This window comes from Sorex araneus, chromosome 5 (assembly GCF_027595985.1).
Source record: "Sorex araneus isolate mSorAra2 chromosome 5, mSorAra2.pri, whole genome shotgun sequence".
In the NCBI taxonomy this organism is placed as follows: Eukaryota; Metazoa; Chordata; class Mammalia; order Eulipotyphla; family Soricidae; genus Sorex; species Sorex araneus.
This window is the reverse complement of record NC_073306.1, coordinates 109,461,033-109,475,417: the sequence shown is the minus strand read 5'-3', so window position 1 is coordinate 109,475,417 and position 14,385 is coordinate 109,461,033. Positions and strand designations below refer to the sequence as shown.

At 52.9% G+C, this 14,385-nt stretch overlaps 1 protein-coding gene across 1 annotated transcript in view; it reads right to left on the bottom strand.

The window, feature by feature from the left end:
- Positions 1-14,385, bottom strand: part of HK1 (hexokinase 1) — a 65,322-nt gene that overhangs the window by 32,414 nt on the left and 18,523 nt on the right. The window contains exons 2-4 of the mRNA XM_004617115.2: positions 12,236-12,398; positions 2,669-2,817; positions 590-709 (exon numbers count right to left, since the gene is read on the bottom strand). Coding sequence (XP_004617172.1) covers positions 590-709; positions 2,669-2,817; positions 12,236-12,398 — 432 coding nt within the window. The remainder of the gene's footprint in view (positions 1-589; positions 710-2,668; positions 2,818-12,235; positions 12,399-14,385) is intronic.

Below are 14,385 nucleotides of genomic sequence, written 5' to 3'. Positions count from 1 at the left end.
GACAGACTGGGGGGTACAAGAAGTCACTTGAGTGCAGAAAGGAGACGAGGGGCTCTCTGGGGCTACGGGCAGGGACAGGAGGTCCTAGCACCCGCCTCCCCCTAACCACCATACCCACCATGTCACCCACTGAGCTGGGCTGAACCAGCCCCCAAGTCCCCAGTAAGTCCTGCAGGGGGGCACCCCCTTGAAATCCAAATATATAAATTGGGTTGAAGCAATAGAAGAGCGGGAAGGACATTTGCCTGGCATGTGGCCGACCCAGGTTTGTTCCCCGGCACCCCACATGGTCCCCTGAGCTTGGCCAGGAGTGGTCCCTGAGCACAGAGCCAGGGCTAAGTCCTGAGCACTGCCGGGTATGGTCCAAAACCCAAAATGAAAAGACAAACAAACAAACAAACAAACAAATCCCACATAAATCACTGGGAAGTAACTGGAACATGAAAGGTGCCATGGCCTTGCAGCCCTGCCTCTACACCTCTGAATCTACCCCACGCGGCCTCCGGGAAAGCCAAGGAGCATGTGGAGGAGAAAAGGGGTCGTAAGCTTTTCCACCCTGGGACTTCCCACCAGCTGGAAAGATCCTTACCTCGTCTATCTTGGATTGCCGGCAAGGGAAGGAAAATGTGAATCCCACGGGTAAGTTCTTGCCCTTAATGTTCTTTTTCTCCAAGAAGTCTCCCAGGCACTCAGCAACATGGTCGAAGAGCTGGAAGGAGCACAGGGCAGTGGGGAGAGGTGTGAGCGTGTCAGGAGAAGGGGCATGCAGTTCTTCCCTACCCAACACACACACACACACGCATGCACGCACATGCACACACATTCACGCACATGCACACACACACATGCACGCATGCATGCATGCATGTAGAAAGGAGCTGCTATACGACCACAGCTGTGTCCCAGGCTCAGGGCTGAGTGAACCAGCAGAAAAGCATCCACTAGAAAGAGCCAGACGGGGTCCAAGAGACAGTGGTGGGGTTAAGGCCAACCCTGATTCAGTCCCTGGCAATGCATATGGTCCTCTGAGCACTGCCAGGAGTCACCCTTGAGCACAGAGCCAGAAGTAAGCCCTGAGCACTAACCTAGTGTGTCCTGAAAATCCCAACAGTAAAATAAAGAATCTGCTCCACAGGCAGAGAAAGTTGAAGAAACACTCCAAACCCTTCAACTAGAACTGGCCTCTCTGTGGTCACTAATGTGTTACGGCAGGAGTCGAGAAAATTCTAGAACAATAGAAACTCATCTGCCATGCTGAGGCCTTGGGCTCCACTGGCCGCCCAGGTGGAGTCACTGATGGACCCTCTGTCTCTCTCTGCACATTCCGGAAGCTCCGTGGAAAAGGCCATGAGCCTCAAGCTGCCCAGTAAGTGAATCCTCTTCAGTCCTTCTTTTTTTCACTTTTGACTCAAGTATGAGCCAGGCAAAGCACACACTTACATGTGGTGTCAACTGGTCCACTGGACAGTCACCAGCCACAGCTGCCCATGAAGAGGTCAGCACCAGAAACCCCCTTTGCTATAACCCTCGACTGTCATCATCATCATCACCTTTTCTGTGCAAACTGACAGGGGCAGAGGCAGCAGCAAGAGACCAAGAGGCTTCGGAAACCTGGGCTAAGAAGAGCGACAGCACAGAGGGGAGGGCGCCTGCCTCGGACGCGGCTGACCGAGGTTCGATCTCCGGCATCCCATATGATCCCCTGAGCACTGACAGGAGTAATTCCTGAGTGCAGAGCCAGGAGGAAGCCCTGAACACGGCTGGGGTGACCCAAAACAAAGCGAGACCTGCTAGAGCGAAGAGGCCCAGGCTGTGCTGAGAATGCATCTCAGGGCAAGGCGCTTCCTGGAGTCACACCTAAATCCATCCTGCTCCTCGTGGGTCAGGGTATGCCCCTGTCGGTTGCACGGAGGGGATGGGAGACCCCGGGTGAAGGTCTCAGGCAGGGGTGGATCAGCATAGCCACAAGAACAGCGAGAGCTGGGGCCGGGTTGCCAATGGCAAGGCGGGACGTGGCCTGAGGCCTCTGCCCACCTGCTGGGGAGCAGCCACGGTGGCCACGACCAGGCAGAGTGGGAGGCCTGCGACCCCATGGCAAGTCCACGAAAGAGGACTGAGGGGTCCCGCTGGGCAGGTTGCCAGCCGCTCCAGCTCCCAGCACTCATCTCATAAGGAAGGGGAGTCGAGGGGACAAGTGGCTTTTCTGGGGAACTGTGCCACGGACCTTAGCACACACCTCCCCAACAGCAAATATTTGGCGAGGTTGGCACAGACAAATGGGCAGTGGCCAGCTGGCACCGGGGTCGCCAAAGCCACCACAGCACCAGTCAGGAGCTTCCTGGACCTGGGGCGCACGGCCAGGTCCAATAAGGCCTTCTGAGCATGCACAAGATCCCTCAGCCAAGGCAGGAGTCTGGGGAGGGGACGCTGGACCCCCAACCTGGGCTCCAGTGCTGGGTGCATGAGGAGGCAATGATGAACCCCAAGCCAAGGCCTGCCCTCCTCTTTCTGTACCAGGACTCATACAGGGCTGTTAACTTGGGTACCGAGAGGCCCCAGTGAGCTGCTGGGCCGAGACCTCGGATTCCTGCTGCCTGATGCGGCCTAAGGGAGCTGCAGGAGGGTCGTAGAGAGTCACCAGGGCCCTGCGGAGGGGGCCGGCACCCACCTGGCTCCCGCTGCCGTGCATGATGTTCTCCGGGGTGGGGTAGCTCAGGGACTCCATGACAACATTCTGCTTCTTCTCGTGGCTGACTTGCACCCGCAGGATCCGGAAGGAAGACCCGCCGAGATCCAGGGCAATGAAGTCTCCCTTCTCTGCAGGGAGAGAGCAGGATCACGTCAGATGAGGAGCCCGGGGCCTTGCACCCACAGACGGCGGGAGACGGGCACGCACACCCTCTTCGCAGGCCGGAAGAGACAACGAGGGGAAGCTTCCAGCCCCCTGTAGCCCCAGGCGGAGACCTCAAACAATCCCAGTCTCCTTCCCAGCTACGGGGCGTGGACAGACAACGCCAGCACCAAGTCCCCCTCCATTCTGCTCTGAACCCGTTTCCAAGACAGCACTGCTGGGGCCGGAGAGAGAGAGAGAGTGCTGAGGGCTATGGCACTCAAGCAGCCGACCCTAGATTAATCCCTGGCACTGCATACGGTCGCCCAAGCACCACCAGGGGTGCGCCCTCAAGCACAGAGACCACGAACACCTCTGGATAAGGTCCAACCCCCAGCTGACCCCCACCGCTCTCAAACCCCCCTCTCCCCACACACATTTCATATAGCATTTCAGTGGCTGGGGCGATGACTCAAAGCACAGAAGTGACACTCTACAGGCGCCCACATGATCTCCCTGAGCACTGCCAGGTGTAGCCCCTATATAAACAGCAGCAGCATAAAAAACAGCATTTACAGCATTTCCACCCAGAGAGAACACCTGCCTCTCAGGCCTTGGGTCCATTCCATGCACCCAGTCCTCGGTCAACTTATTCCCGTGGAGGCCACAAGGCTAGTGGAAGGGAGGAGGAGAATCTGTGTCACATGAATGGACCACGGTCGCCATGTTTTGTTGGGCCACACCAGGTACTGCCAGGGGCCGGACAGCCATGGAGTGCCAGAGATGGGTCCCTTGGTGCAAAGTGCAAGCTCCATCTCTTTCTGTTAGTCATGGCTGCATGCCTACCAGTGCTAACTGTAGGACTCAGTGGCGTGAATCAGTCCCATTTCCGATGCTGCACAACCATCACTATTTCCAAAACTTTTCCTTACCCCTTCGCATCGCCCCACACAGGACCAGTGATCAGTAACTCCCTCTCCCTTCCCCTGGTTCCCGGAAACCACGGACATGTCTGTTCATTCTGTCCCTCTGAGTTCCTCTATTCTAGATCTGCCAAAAGCAGAATCACAGAAGGGTGCATTTTGTTGTTGTTGTTGTTGTTTGGGTCACGCCCAATGAAGCTCATGGGTTAGTCCTGCACTCAGGAATCACTCCTGGCAGTGCGCAGGGAACCATCAGGAATGCCAGGGATTGAGCCTGGGTTAGCACATGCAAGGCAAACACCCTCCCCACTGTACTATGGCTCCAGCCCTGAATACATGCCCTTTTGTGTCTGGCTTACTTCACGTCCCTAAAGGCTTATAAACTCATCTCTATTGCAGTGTGTCCGTGTTTGGTCCCTTCTAGGCTGAATATACTCCACAGAATATACACGCACACATACCACATCGCAACAACCACCACAGAGTCTGTGTGACCAAGAGGGACCTGGGTTAGGAACATCCCCAGATGAAAACCCAAGTGTCCCCCCACAAGTCAATGGATCAACAAGATGGGGTATGTTTGTGTCATGGATTGGTGGCATATTCCAACCCTGAGTTTGCTGAGAGTTTAAAGTTTCTAGCAGAATCCTAACCTTCAGGGCACGTGTGCGACTCCTGGGTCAAACCCCTGCTGAAATATTTGGCATCATATTTGGTATGACAGTCTCCTTCTCTGTCACCCCCTCAAAAGTGTCTTCTTTTACCCTCAGTTCACAAACCCTGAAACTCACTCTGCTCCCGCGGCCACGCCCAGGAAGGAGGGAGGAACTATTAGCATCCCGAGTCCAGAGATGAGCAAGTAAAAGCCACGTGGGGTCCATAACTTGTCCAAACATACAACCAGAGGCAGGATTTCAACCCAGAAACTTAAACACTTAGGCATGGAGGAAAACAACTTTCTAGGCAGACCTTGGGGCCAGGACCATCCCGGGGTTGGCATTCGAGAGACCTGAACCCGTCAGGATGGTCACTTCTTGGGGGGTTGGCGGGATGTCCTCTCCGTAACTCCGTGTGGTTTCCTGTGGCTTTGTGCTTCAGTGGACAGAGTGAAAACCGAGTCCAGCCAACAGGTCTATTTGCTGTGTGAGAGGGCCACACCCAGTGGTGTTCAGGGCACCGGGTGGTGCTGGAGACTGAACCGGGATTCCTGAGCGTCAGGCCCCCACTTCGGCCCTCTGACCAGCCTCAGTGTTTTAGACGTGCACACCAATTTACTTCCTGTTTCGTGAAGCTGACTCCTTGGCAGAACTTGACAAACAAATAAAAATAGCTGGGGCCCGTTTTTCAGTCATCAGCTCAGGCCAAGATCTCGCCTTCAGCGACGTCAAAGATGGGAAAGTTAAAGCGGTTCTTATGTCTGAGTGCCAGGTGACGACAGGTGGGCACGACTGCCCGTGGCTTGTAGCCTGAGTGTCTGCAGCGGCCAGCACCAAGAGGACTGGTGGACTGGTGTCAGCTGCTTGTAGGTCAGACTGGTATTCAGTCTGGGGGACCCGGCGGTGACATGCACTATCGTAGCTCTGCAAAGCCCCTTCCCCAGCCTCCCCTGCACTCTGCACGCAATGCTGGGGGAGGGGGGCTCCTGTGTTTAACAAGCACCAGCTGAGGCGGCCTGAGGGAGTCAAGAGTCAGAGAAACAATCAGAAAAGCTGGTTTTGGTATGTCAGGACAAGGCTCAATGGCACATGGCTGCCATGGGACCTGATGGATTTGAGGGGTCCTGCTCTTGCAAGCAATGTAGAAGTGGGGGTTGCTGTCAGGCAAGGTGCCACTCCTGGTCCTTCCCGGGGCGGCGACCTTGGCTGCGGAGTGTGCCCGCGACGGCTCCAGGAAAGGGAAGTTGGCACCTCTTCTGAAAACCACATCTGCAGCTCCAGAAACGGGACAAACATTAACTCACCTTCTGGGCTCAGGGATAAGGAAGCTCCAGCCAAACCAGTCAAATGACTGGCTCATGGCAAGGCCAGGGCCTCTCCCAGCACTTAGTCACTATTACTTGCAAATACTGGGATGCTCGTTCCTCCTTCCGTGCCTTCGTCTTATCGGCCTCACTGGGAGGATAAGCAGGGTGAGGGCCAGTGCCGTCCACCGTGCTCCCTCCCTCCCCATGGACTGAGTGGTGCAGAGAGCAGGCAGTGGGTCAGTGTTTGCTGCTGGCTCACCAAGGACTGCGGGTATCAAAGGCAAGGCCCTCCAGGTCTAGCCTCTGCCAGGCCAAGGGCACCAACGACCAATCTTCAGTAAGGACAACAAAATTCCTAGCATACATTCTGTTGATGATCTAGCATCTCTTTAGAACACCTCACCACCACCACCACCCCACACCCCACACCCCCCAGCTCTACTTTTTATCTATGAGGTTGGTGCTGGACCCAACCTTGGCTCCAGCTCTGTGATTCAGGCGCATCCAGAGTCACATCATGAATGGTCACGTGGCCCCAGCGGGCAGCCAATTGGTGCTCTGTCCAAGACCACCTGCAGGAGAGCCAGCTCCCGGCTGAACTCAGCCAGGACTTACCACCATGAATGTATGTGGGCAGCTGGCTTCTGCAAAGCCAACTTCAGCCTAAAAGACTAAGGGACAGAGGCCACCTTCTACCCAGTCACCCTGCTTCCAAGAGTCTAGAAATTCCCCTTTTCGGTTTGTACAAAACTGAGTTTGAATTTGTCCTCCATCACAAAGGGGCTTTACTATTACCCCCTTTCACTCAGGTTGGCTCCCTACGGCAGAGCTGAGGGTCTAGTCACCCACTGTGACTGGGGTAGGCTCCTCATTCTCTGGGGTATAAATGAGGACAAGTGAGCCTGCACTACCTTCTTTCTTTTTCCCTGCCTCCTCCTGTGCAGGATTACAGGGATGCTGGTGAATTCAGAAAAACTCCAGATCCACGGCCAGAGGAATAGGACGGCAGAGTTAAGACACTCACTTGCCTGACACACACCCAAGCCTAGTTCAATCCCTGCACCCCATGGAGTTCCCCAAGCACTGCCAGGAGTGACCCCCGAGTGCAGAGCCAGGAGTAAGTCCTAAGCACCACCAGGTGTGGCCCCCCAATCAAATCAAACTAACAAAAACTCCAACCCTGGATCCTTCCTCCATGGCTGAACCTACCTATTTAGGCCTAACTGGTATGATGTGGTGGGGAAAGTGGGGAGCCTTGACAGGCCTCGTCTGAGGAGAGTCTTCCACAAAACGCTCAGAGTTGGGGCTGGAGCAACAGTACAGTGGGTAGGGAGTTTGCCTTGCACACAGCCAACCTGGGTTCGAATCCCGGCATCCCATATGGTCCCCTGAACACCGCCAGGAGTAATTCCTGAGTGCAGAGCCAGGAGTAACTCCTGAGCATTGCCAGGTGTGACCCAAAAACAAAAAAAACAAAACAAAAAAAAACGCTCAGAGTCAACCGTTCAGGTGTGACAGGTATGATGAGGAGGGTGGCAGGGGGTCAGCTAAGTCCCACGGCACAGCTTTCCAGGGCTTTCTTTTTGCCATGTCCCCGTAAGGCCCCTGGAGCAGGAGAGGTCACCCTATCTCTTCTACAGATGAGCAAACAGGGGCCCAGCTAGGGAAGTCGAGAGCCTTCTCCAAGGTCACCCAGCCGGGCAGCACAGCCGGCTGCACCCAGCGTTCTGAGCGCGTCTTCCTCAAACATCCCCGTGGGCCGCCCTCCAACTTCCTCTCCAAGTGCACAGCCGGAGCCTTCCCGCCGCTCGCGCTCGCTTCCCACACGGCCGTCTCCACGAGACCAGGGGCCGGAGCCCGCAGCCAAGGCTCATTAAACACGGCGTCTGAAGAGCCCCTGACAGCTCTCCGCTCTCTAATGAAGGCCGTTATTACCAACCAATGGGGAAAACAAACACCCGCACAGATGTCCCTCTCGAGCTCAGGCCTGCGCTGGGACACAGGGCAAACAAAACCCGAGCACGAGAAATGCCACCTGTGTGGTGGCTTTGCCTCTCAGAACGAGACATGCCCTCCCTGCAGTGTCGATTTCTGTGCCGGCATGCAAGACAAGGCTAGCACACGTACGTTCGGGAGGTTTCAGAAATGAAGAGAACTTCCAGAACAACCCAGAAAGTTCTCCAGAGAGGGGATCTCGGGCCGGAAAAAGTAAGCGACCAGCCCAAACACGGGGGGGGGGGGCGGGGGGGAAGAAGTATTTTCAGGATCAGGAGATAGCACAACTGAGATGGCACGTGCCACGTATACGTGAGGCCCTGAGTTCAATCTGGCATTGCATGTTCCCTGGGCACTGCCAGCCAGGGGCCAGAAGAGTTAGACCCACTAGAGGCCAAATATCACCAGCTCCATAGCCCACCCTGCCTCCAGAATCCTGACTGTGGTGCCTGGAAAGAAATTTTCAAACTTTTTTTCTTGCCATTCCTGGGGCAATTTTAATAGTGTCTTTTAAAAAACTCAACTTGTCAGACAAATACATAAATCTGATGGTTTTATGCATACATTCATATACACACATCATGGTTCAAAAAAAAAGCACAAAAAATAGCTTTGCCTTAAAATAGTTTTTTTTTAAAAAAATGTGTAGCAGCTCTGCAAATATGAAACAGTAATATTAGGGGTCCATATGATAGTACAGTGGGCAGGGCACTTGCCTTGCAAGAAGTCAAGTTCGATCCCCAGCACTCCAGATGGTCTCCCAAGTTCAGTTATAAGTGATCCTTGAGTGCAGAGCCAAGAGTAAGCCCTGAGCACCCCTGGGCAAGGCCCAAAACCCAAAACCAAAATCAGAAAAACAATAATATTGGTACTACCGTTAAGTAAATAACAAACAAGAATAAAAAAGTCTTGGTACACGTACTCAGTGGAAAATGACTCAGCTACTTTAAAAAGAAGAAATCTTTTTTTAAAAAAAATTTAAGTGGATGAGAACAGATGGAAACGACAAACTTCAGAGTCTCCTAATTACAGAGAAGGCTGGTGCAGGATGAGAAGCTGTGTGAGAGAAGGCAAGCTTGCAGTGAAGACACTGAAGTGCGAGACACCAGCGACCCTAAAATGGAGTCACTCATGCTAAGCCTCATGCCACCAAACCAGAAGCGAAGGATAGTTTCTGCCCTTCCAGACACAGAATCTTAATCCAGTCACCAGGAATCACCTGGTCGGCACAGGGCAGGTCATCCTGAGCCTACTTCTGCCACCCCTACTATGGTTTAAGACCGCAATAACCAAGCCTGGTGTGGTAGTACAGTGGGTAGGGCGTTTGCCTTGCATGCGGCTGACCAGGGTTCAACCTGGCATCCCATGAGGTTCCCTGAGCACCACCAAGGGTAATTCCTGAGGTCAAAGCCAGGAGTAACCCCTGAGCATCACTGGTGTGACCCAAAAAGCAAAAAATAAAAATAAAGATAGCAGTAACAATTCTCTGTTGCTGCCCAGAACAATTTCCTTCTTCCTATTTCTTCTATCCATAAACCCTTTGCCTTGCTGAGCTCTTCCATCTGCTAGATTTGATGTTTTCCTGATTCATAAACTGCTGAATAAAGCCAGTAAGATCTAAAATAATAATCAAAACAGGTGTTGGGGAGAAGGCTCAATGAGCTGGAGGGCATGTTGTGCATGCAAGAGCCCTGGGGACAGTCGCTGGCAGCAGACGGCTTCCAAAGCACGGACAGAGGTGACCCCCAAACACTACCAGCTTTGGGACTCCCCCTAAAAAGAAGTAATCTTCTGTTCTTAGAGAGTAATACTACGTATAAGATTTGGGGTCCCCAGTATTAACTGTGACCATACCACAAACCAAATAGTTTAACTTATTCTTTAAGTGATGGCATGCTTCTAGGAACCGTGAAGCTGAAATAAGGAAATAGTCAACTTAATTCACCCTCAAAAAGCTTAGAGTCTAACTGGCAGGAGCGATAGCACAGTGGGTAGCACAGTGGGTAGGCCTTGCATGTGGCCAACCCGGGTTCGATTCCTCTGCCCCTCTCAGAGAGTCTGGCAAGCTACCGAAAGTATCCCGCCCACACATCAGAGCCTGGCAAGCTACCCATGGTGTATTCGATATGCCAAAAACAGTAACAAGAAGTCTTACAATAGAGACGTTACCGGTGCCCGCTCGAGCAAAACGATGAACAACGGACGACAGTGATACAGTGCTACAGTCAAAAAGGGGAAAGCAGAAAAAGGGGTTTTCCAGGAATGAGAGAGTGTCTCCTGGACTCCCCCGAAGCCGCATGAGAGGGCAGCCATTCCTGGAAACAAGGTGGCTTAGACGAGGGATTTGAACTAAGCCAAGACACCAGAACAAAAAGGCATCGATATTTCCCTTCTTTATTATTCATGCCTTTCCTACTCAGAAAGGGAAAAGCAGCAGCTAATATCCATTTCAGGGCTTAAAAAAAAAAAACAGTTAACGGAAGAGTCATCGCCCACATCAAAAATACAAAGTGGGGGCAGGGGAGGGAGAGATGGGACACAGGTGAGGCACTTGCCTTGCACACAACTGACAAAGGTAGAATTCCCGACACCATACGTGGTCCCCCACCACCGGAGTGATCCATGAGCACAGAGCCAAGACTAAGCCCAGAACAAACACTGCTGGATGTACCCCCAAAAAAAAAACAAAAAAAAAAAATAAGATAAAACAAAATATAACGAGTCAATGTATTCCTGAAACTTTTTAACAGAGTTCAAAACTCTAATCAGATTCTGTTGAAAAAAACCCTGAGCCTAGGACAGGAGTGACAGTATAGTGGGTAGGGCTTCTGCCTTGCTCGGGGCCAACTGGGGTTCAATCCCTGGCATCCCATATGGTCCCCCAAGCACCGCCAGCACCAGGAGTGATTCCTGAGTGCAGAGCCAAAAGTAAGCCTGAGATCATGCACCAAACAAGAAACAGAAACAAAATCAAAAACCTGAGTCTAGCACTCTGGTGTCAAGGCCAGCAGGAAAGGTAAGATGTTTCTTGGAAGGTTTGGGAAAGCTGTGAGGCCACTTCACAGCCGGGCTTGCAGCAAGCCGGGGGTCAGAACCACCATGGAGTCTCCTGCTCCGAAACAATACGGTAGCGGTGACCGTTTCAGAGGGGCAAGAGCTCCCTGGTTTGCTAGGAAGGAAGGAGCCCCTCATTCTGATGACTCCAGGTGGCTCTTGGTGGGTATAAAGGAGAAGCGAAGGCAGGGCAGGGGCCCACCGCACAGCACAAAGGGACTGGACTGAGGTCAGAATGCTGCAAAGAGCACAAGAATTAACCCACCAATAAACAACAGGAACAGGGAGATGACAGAGTGCTTCCCTCTGCCATTGTCCCAAGGGCCCTCCCATGTAAGATCAGTTCTAAATGATATTCATTCTGCAAGCTACATCCCTGATGTCCTGAATGTGTGTGTGTGTGTGTGTGTGTGTGTGTGTGTGTGAGAGAGAGAGAGAGAGAGAGAGAGAGAGAGAGACAGACAGACAGACAGACAGACAGACAGACAGACAGAGATGGAGACAGAGTTGCTGGGAATGGAACCCAGGGCCTCACACACTCATGGTACGTGCTCAATAGCTGAGTCACACCTCTGGCCCCTGACTCACCATCTCAAATGAGCTCCCAGAGACAGGAAACAGCAGGAGGGTGTGTGCTCCCACCTGAGCAAGAAACTTCCTCATAAGTTCTCGACCTCTCGCATGCAAGCAGGTGAACCCTGGCCTAGAGCGGGATTCCCGGGAATGAGTCAGCGGAGGCAGGGATGGATAACTTTTTTGTCCAATCTCACCGCCCCTTTGCCATTTGTGGGCTTTAGAGATGATCTACATTCAGCATATAAGAAATCTGTTCCAATGAGGATCAGACTCTCTCCTGAGTCTTAACTTACCTGTTATTAAGATTTGATACTTATCTGAAGGCAATAAGGGATGTGGTACCATAATAGAATTCTGCTAAAAATGAGCTCTCTGTTTGTTCTAGAGTGCTTTGCGTTCTGAAGACATAAGAGCAACCCACAAAGCATCTGCAGTATCCATAGACGCTGTTTTTTCTTACTGTAAGTCACTAGACATTCAGGCCAATGAGAACGAATCAGCCTTGTCCAACTATATGGTATTATCCCTGTGCTTGACACACAACAGATGCCCAGGAAATGTTGGAGGATAGCTGGGTGGATGGAGGGAGGGAGGGAGGGAGGAAGAGAAGGATGGATGAATGGATGAATTATAGAGGGATGGATGGAGGAATGGAGGGATGGAAACATGACAGATGGAGAGATGGATGGGTGAGGAAGGGATGGATGGACGATGGATGGATAGATGAGGGGTGGGTGGAGGGAAGGATAAATGGATAAAGTAAGTTGGAAAGGATAATGAAGGAATGGATGAATGAATGAATGAATGAATGAATGAATGAATGAATGAATGAAGGTTAGAAGGCTGATTTCACAGAGCATTCAGTCCTGGGGCCAATCTCCGGGTGAGACTCACCTGAACCATCAGGAATGGATCTTACAAAAGTTGGCAACATCTTAACCGTAGCTGTTGGATTAAAATCCCGGGAAAGGCCATTCTTCATCTCTCTCTTAAAACGAGTCATGATATCTAATAGAGTTTCGTCGGAGAGCCTCATGGAATAGAGATACTTGTCAATCTGGAGAAGGATGAGAAGAAAGAAGGGAGTGAAGCGGTGACAAAGCACAGTGGCTTCAGTTCAAGTCTAGAGCAGGCAGGGTGGGGAGAAGTGCCCATCTCCCCGTCACAATCCCTCCGCCTTAGGCACTGGGACACCCCCACTGGCACATCACACAGTCACGTGACCCAGAGCAGACCCTCGAATGCTCTTGAGCCCCCGTTTCCCAGCTGTAAAATGAAGCACAAGGGGCGAGCGACGGTATGGGATTTAAAGCACTTGCCTTGCACAAAGCCCACCCCAGCTCAATCCCAGCATCCCCTACCATCCTCTGAGCACTGCCAGGAGTGAGCCCTGAGCACAGAGCCAGGAGTAGCCCAAGTGTTGCTGGGTATAACCCTAAAACAAAACATAACAAAACGAAAGAAGGAACCAAGCCTCTCCAAAGCCCCTTCCAGTCCTGGAAGGTTACGGAGAAGCTGCTCCTTGAGCACCAAGTACAAGCTGGGGGCATCACATGCTTCTTCGGGATGAGCACTGCCAGAGGCGCAGAAGGAAGCTTCCAGAGTGAGCCGGCGAGGGCAACCCCCCGCCCCATCACATGACAGCCTTGCAAAGGACCTCAGTTCCCCCACGCAAAGACCGAAGTGATGGGAGATGCAGCGTGAGCGTTGCTCTGGCAAGTTCCGGGAGGCCCCGTGGTCGTGGCGGAGTCAGGCCTCTCGTACGTGCAGCCTGTGCTCTGGGGCTGCATCGCCAAGTGCTTCCTGGGTCCCAGCCACCACCTCTCAGAGAGGGAAGTGACAGGAAGAAGCCTGAGCCCGCCCACCCTCGAAGCTGAGACCCCCACGGGTCTGTCTGTCCCCGCCTGTGTCACCATCCTTCTGGGCACTATTTGGGTTTAGGTTTGACTAAAAACTCTCAGGATCCTGGAGCTGGGCTATACCTTTATTATTTTATATTTTTTTGGGGGGGACACACCTAATGGTGCTCAGGGCTTACTCCTGGCTCTGTGCTCAGGGACACTTCTGGAGGGACTCAGGGGACCATATGGGCTGCCAAGAATCCAACCCAGGTCGGCCGCGTGCAAGGCAAGTGCCCTCCCTACTGTCCTACTGCTCCAGTCTCTGAGCTGCATCTTTACTTAGGAGGCCGGATGGTGGCATTTGGAGAATGCCACCAGACTTACGGAGAAACCCGTCTTTTCTCAAGCGTCTCATAGAAGCTAGAGAAACCTCCGCAGCCTTACTTGGGCATGCCTCACTAGCTGGCGAGGGGAGCATGACCTGAGACCTGTCTTCCCTGGCTGGGTGCTTTGACCAAGTCACTCAGATTTCAGCTGCCACACTGGTATATATCTAGGGGATACAAGGTATCTCCTTGGGGGCCAGAGAGGTGGCTCAGTGGGCAGAGCTAAACATGCGCTTTGCTTATTTGGGTTTAGGTTTGAATAAAAACTCTCAGCACCTGGAGCTGGGCTATACCTTTATTATTTTTTTTGGGGGGGGGGGGCACACCCAATGGTGCTTATTTGGATTTAGGTTTGACTAAAAACCTAGGTTAGATCCCCAGCACTACATGGTACCCCAGCACCAGACCAGAGCTGGAAGTCCCCAAGTACCGCTGAGTGCAGGCAAACAAAGGAAATAAGGAAATATGGAGTGTCTCTGATGGCATCCTTCTGAAGGTTAGCGGCAGACCAGATGGGACAGCACAGGGCATCCAGCGGGAATCAAACTGCCCTCGTGCCCGGCTCCTGAAGGAGTGAGGAACCTCTGACAGCGCAATTCAGCACCTTTCCTTTCCCGGGGAGCCCCAGGTGGCAGGACACCTGAACATGAGGTGCCTCCCTGCACCCCACAGTGCTGCAGCTCAGGGCACACTTGGGCCCCTCCAGGCCCTGAGCACCTGCTCCCCCAGCAGCTCCAAACTGCCAATCTATAACCTCAGGGCAGAGCTGCCCAATCCCTGGTGATGGGGAGAACCCACAGCCCCCCAGGCCCCCGAG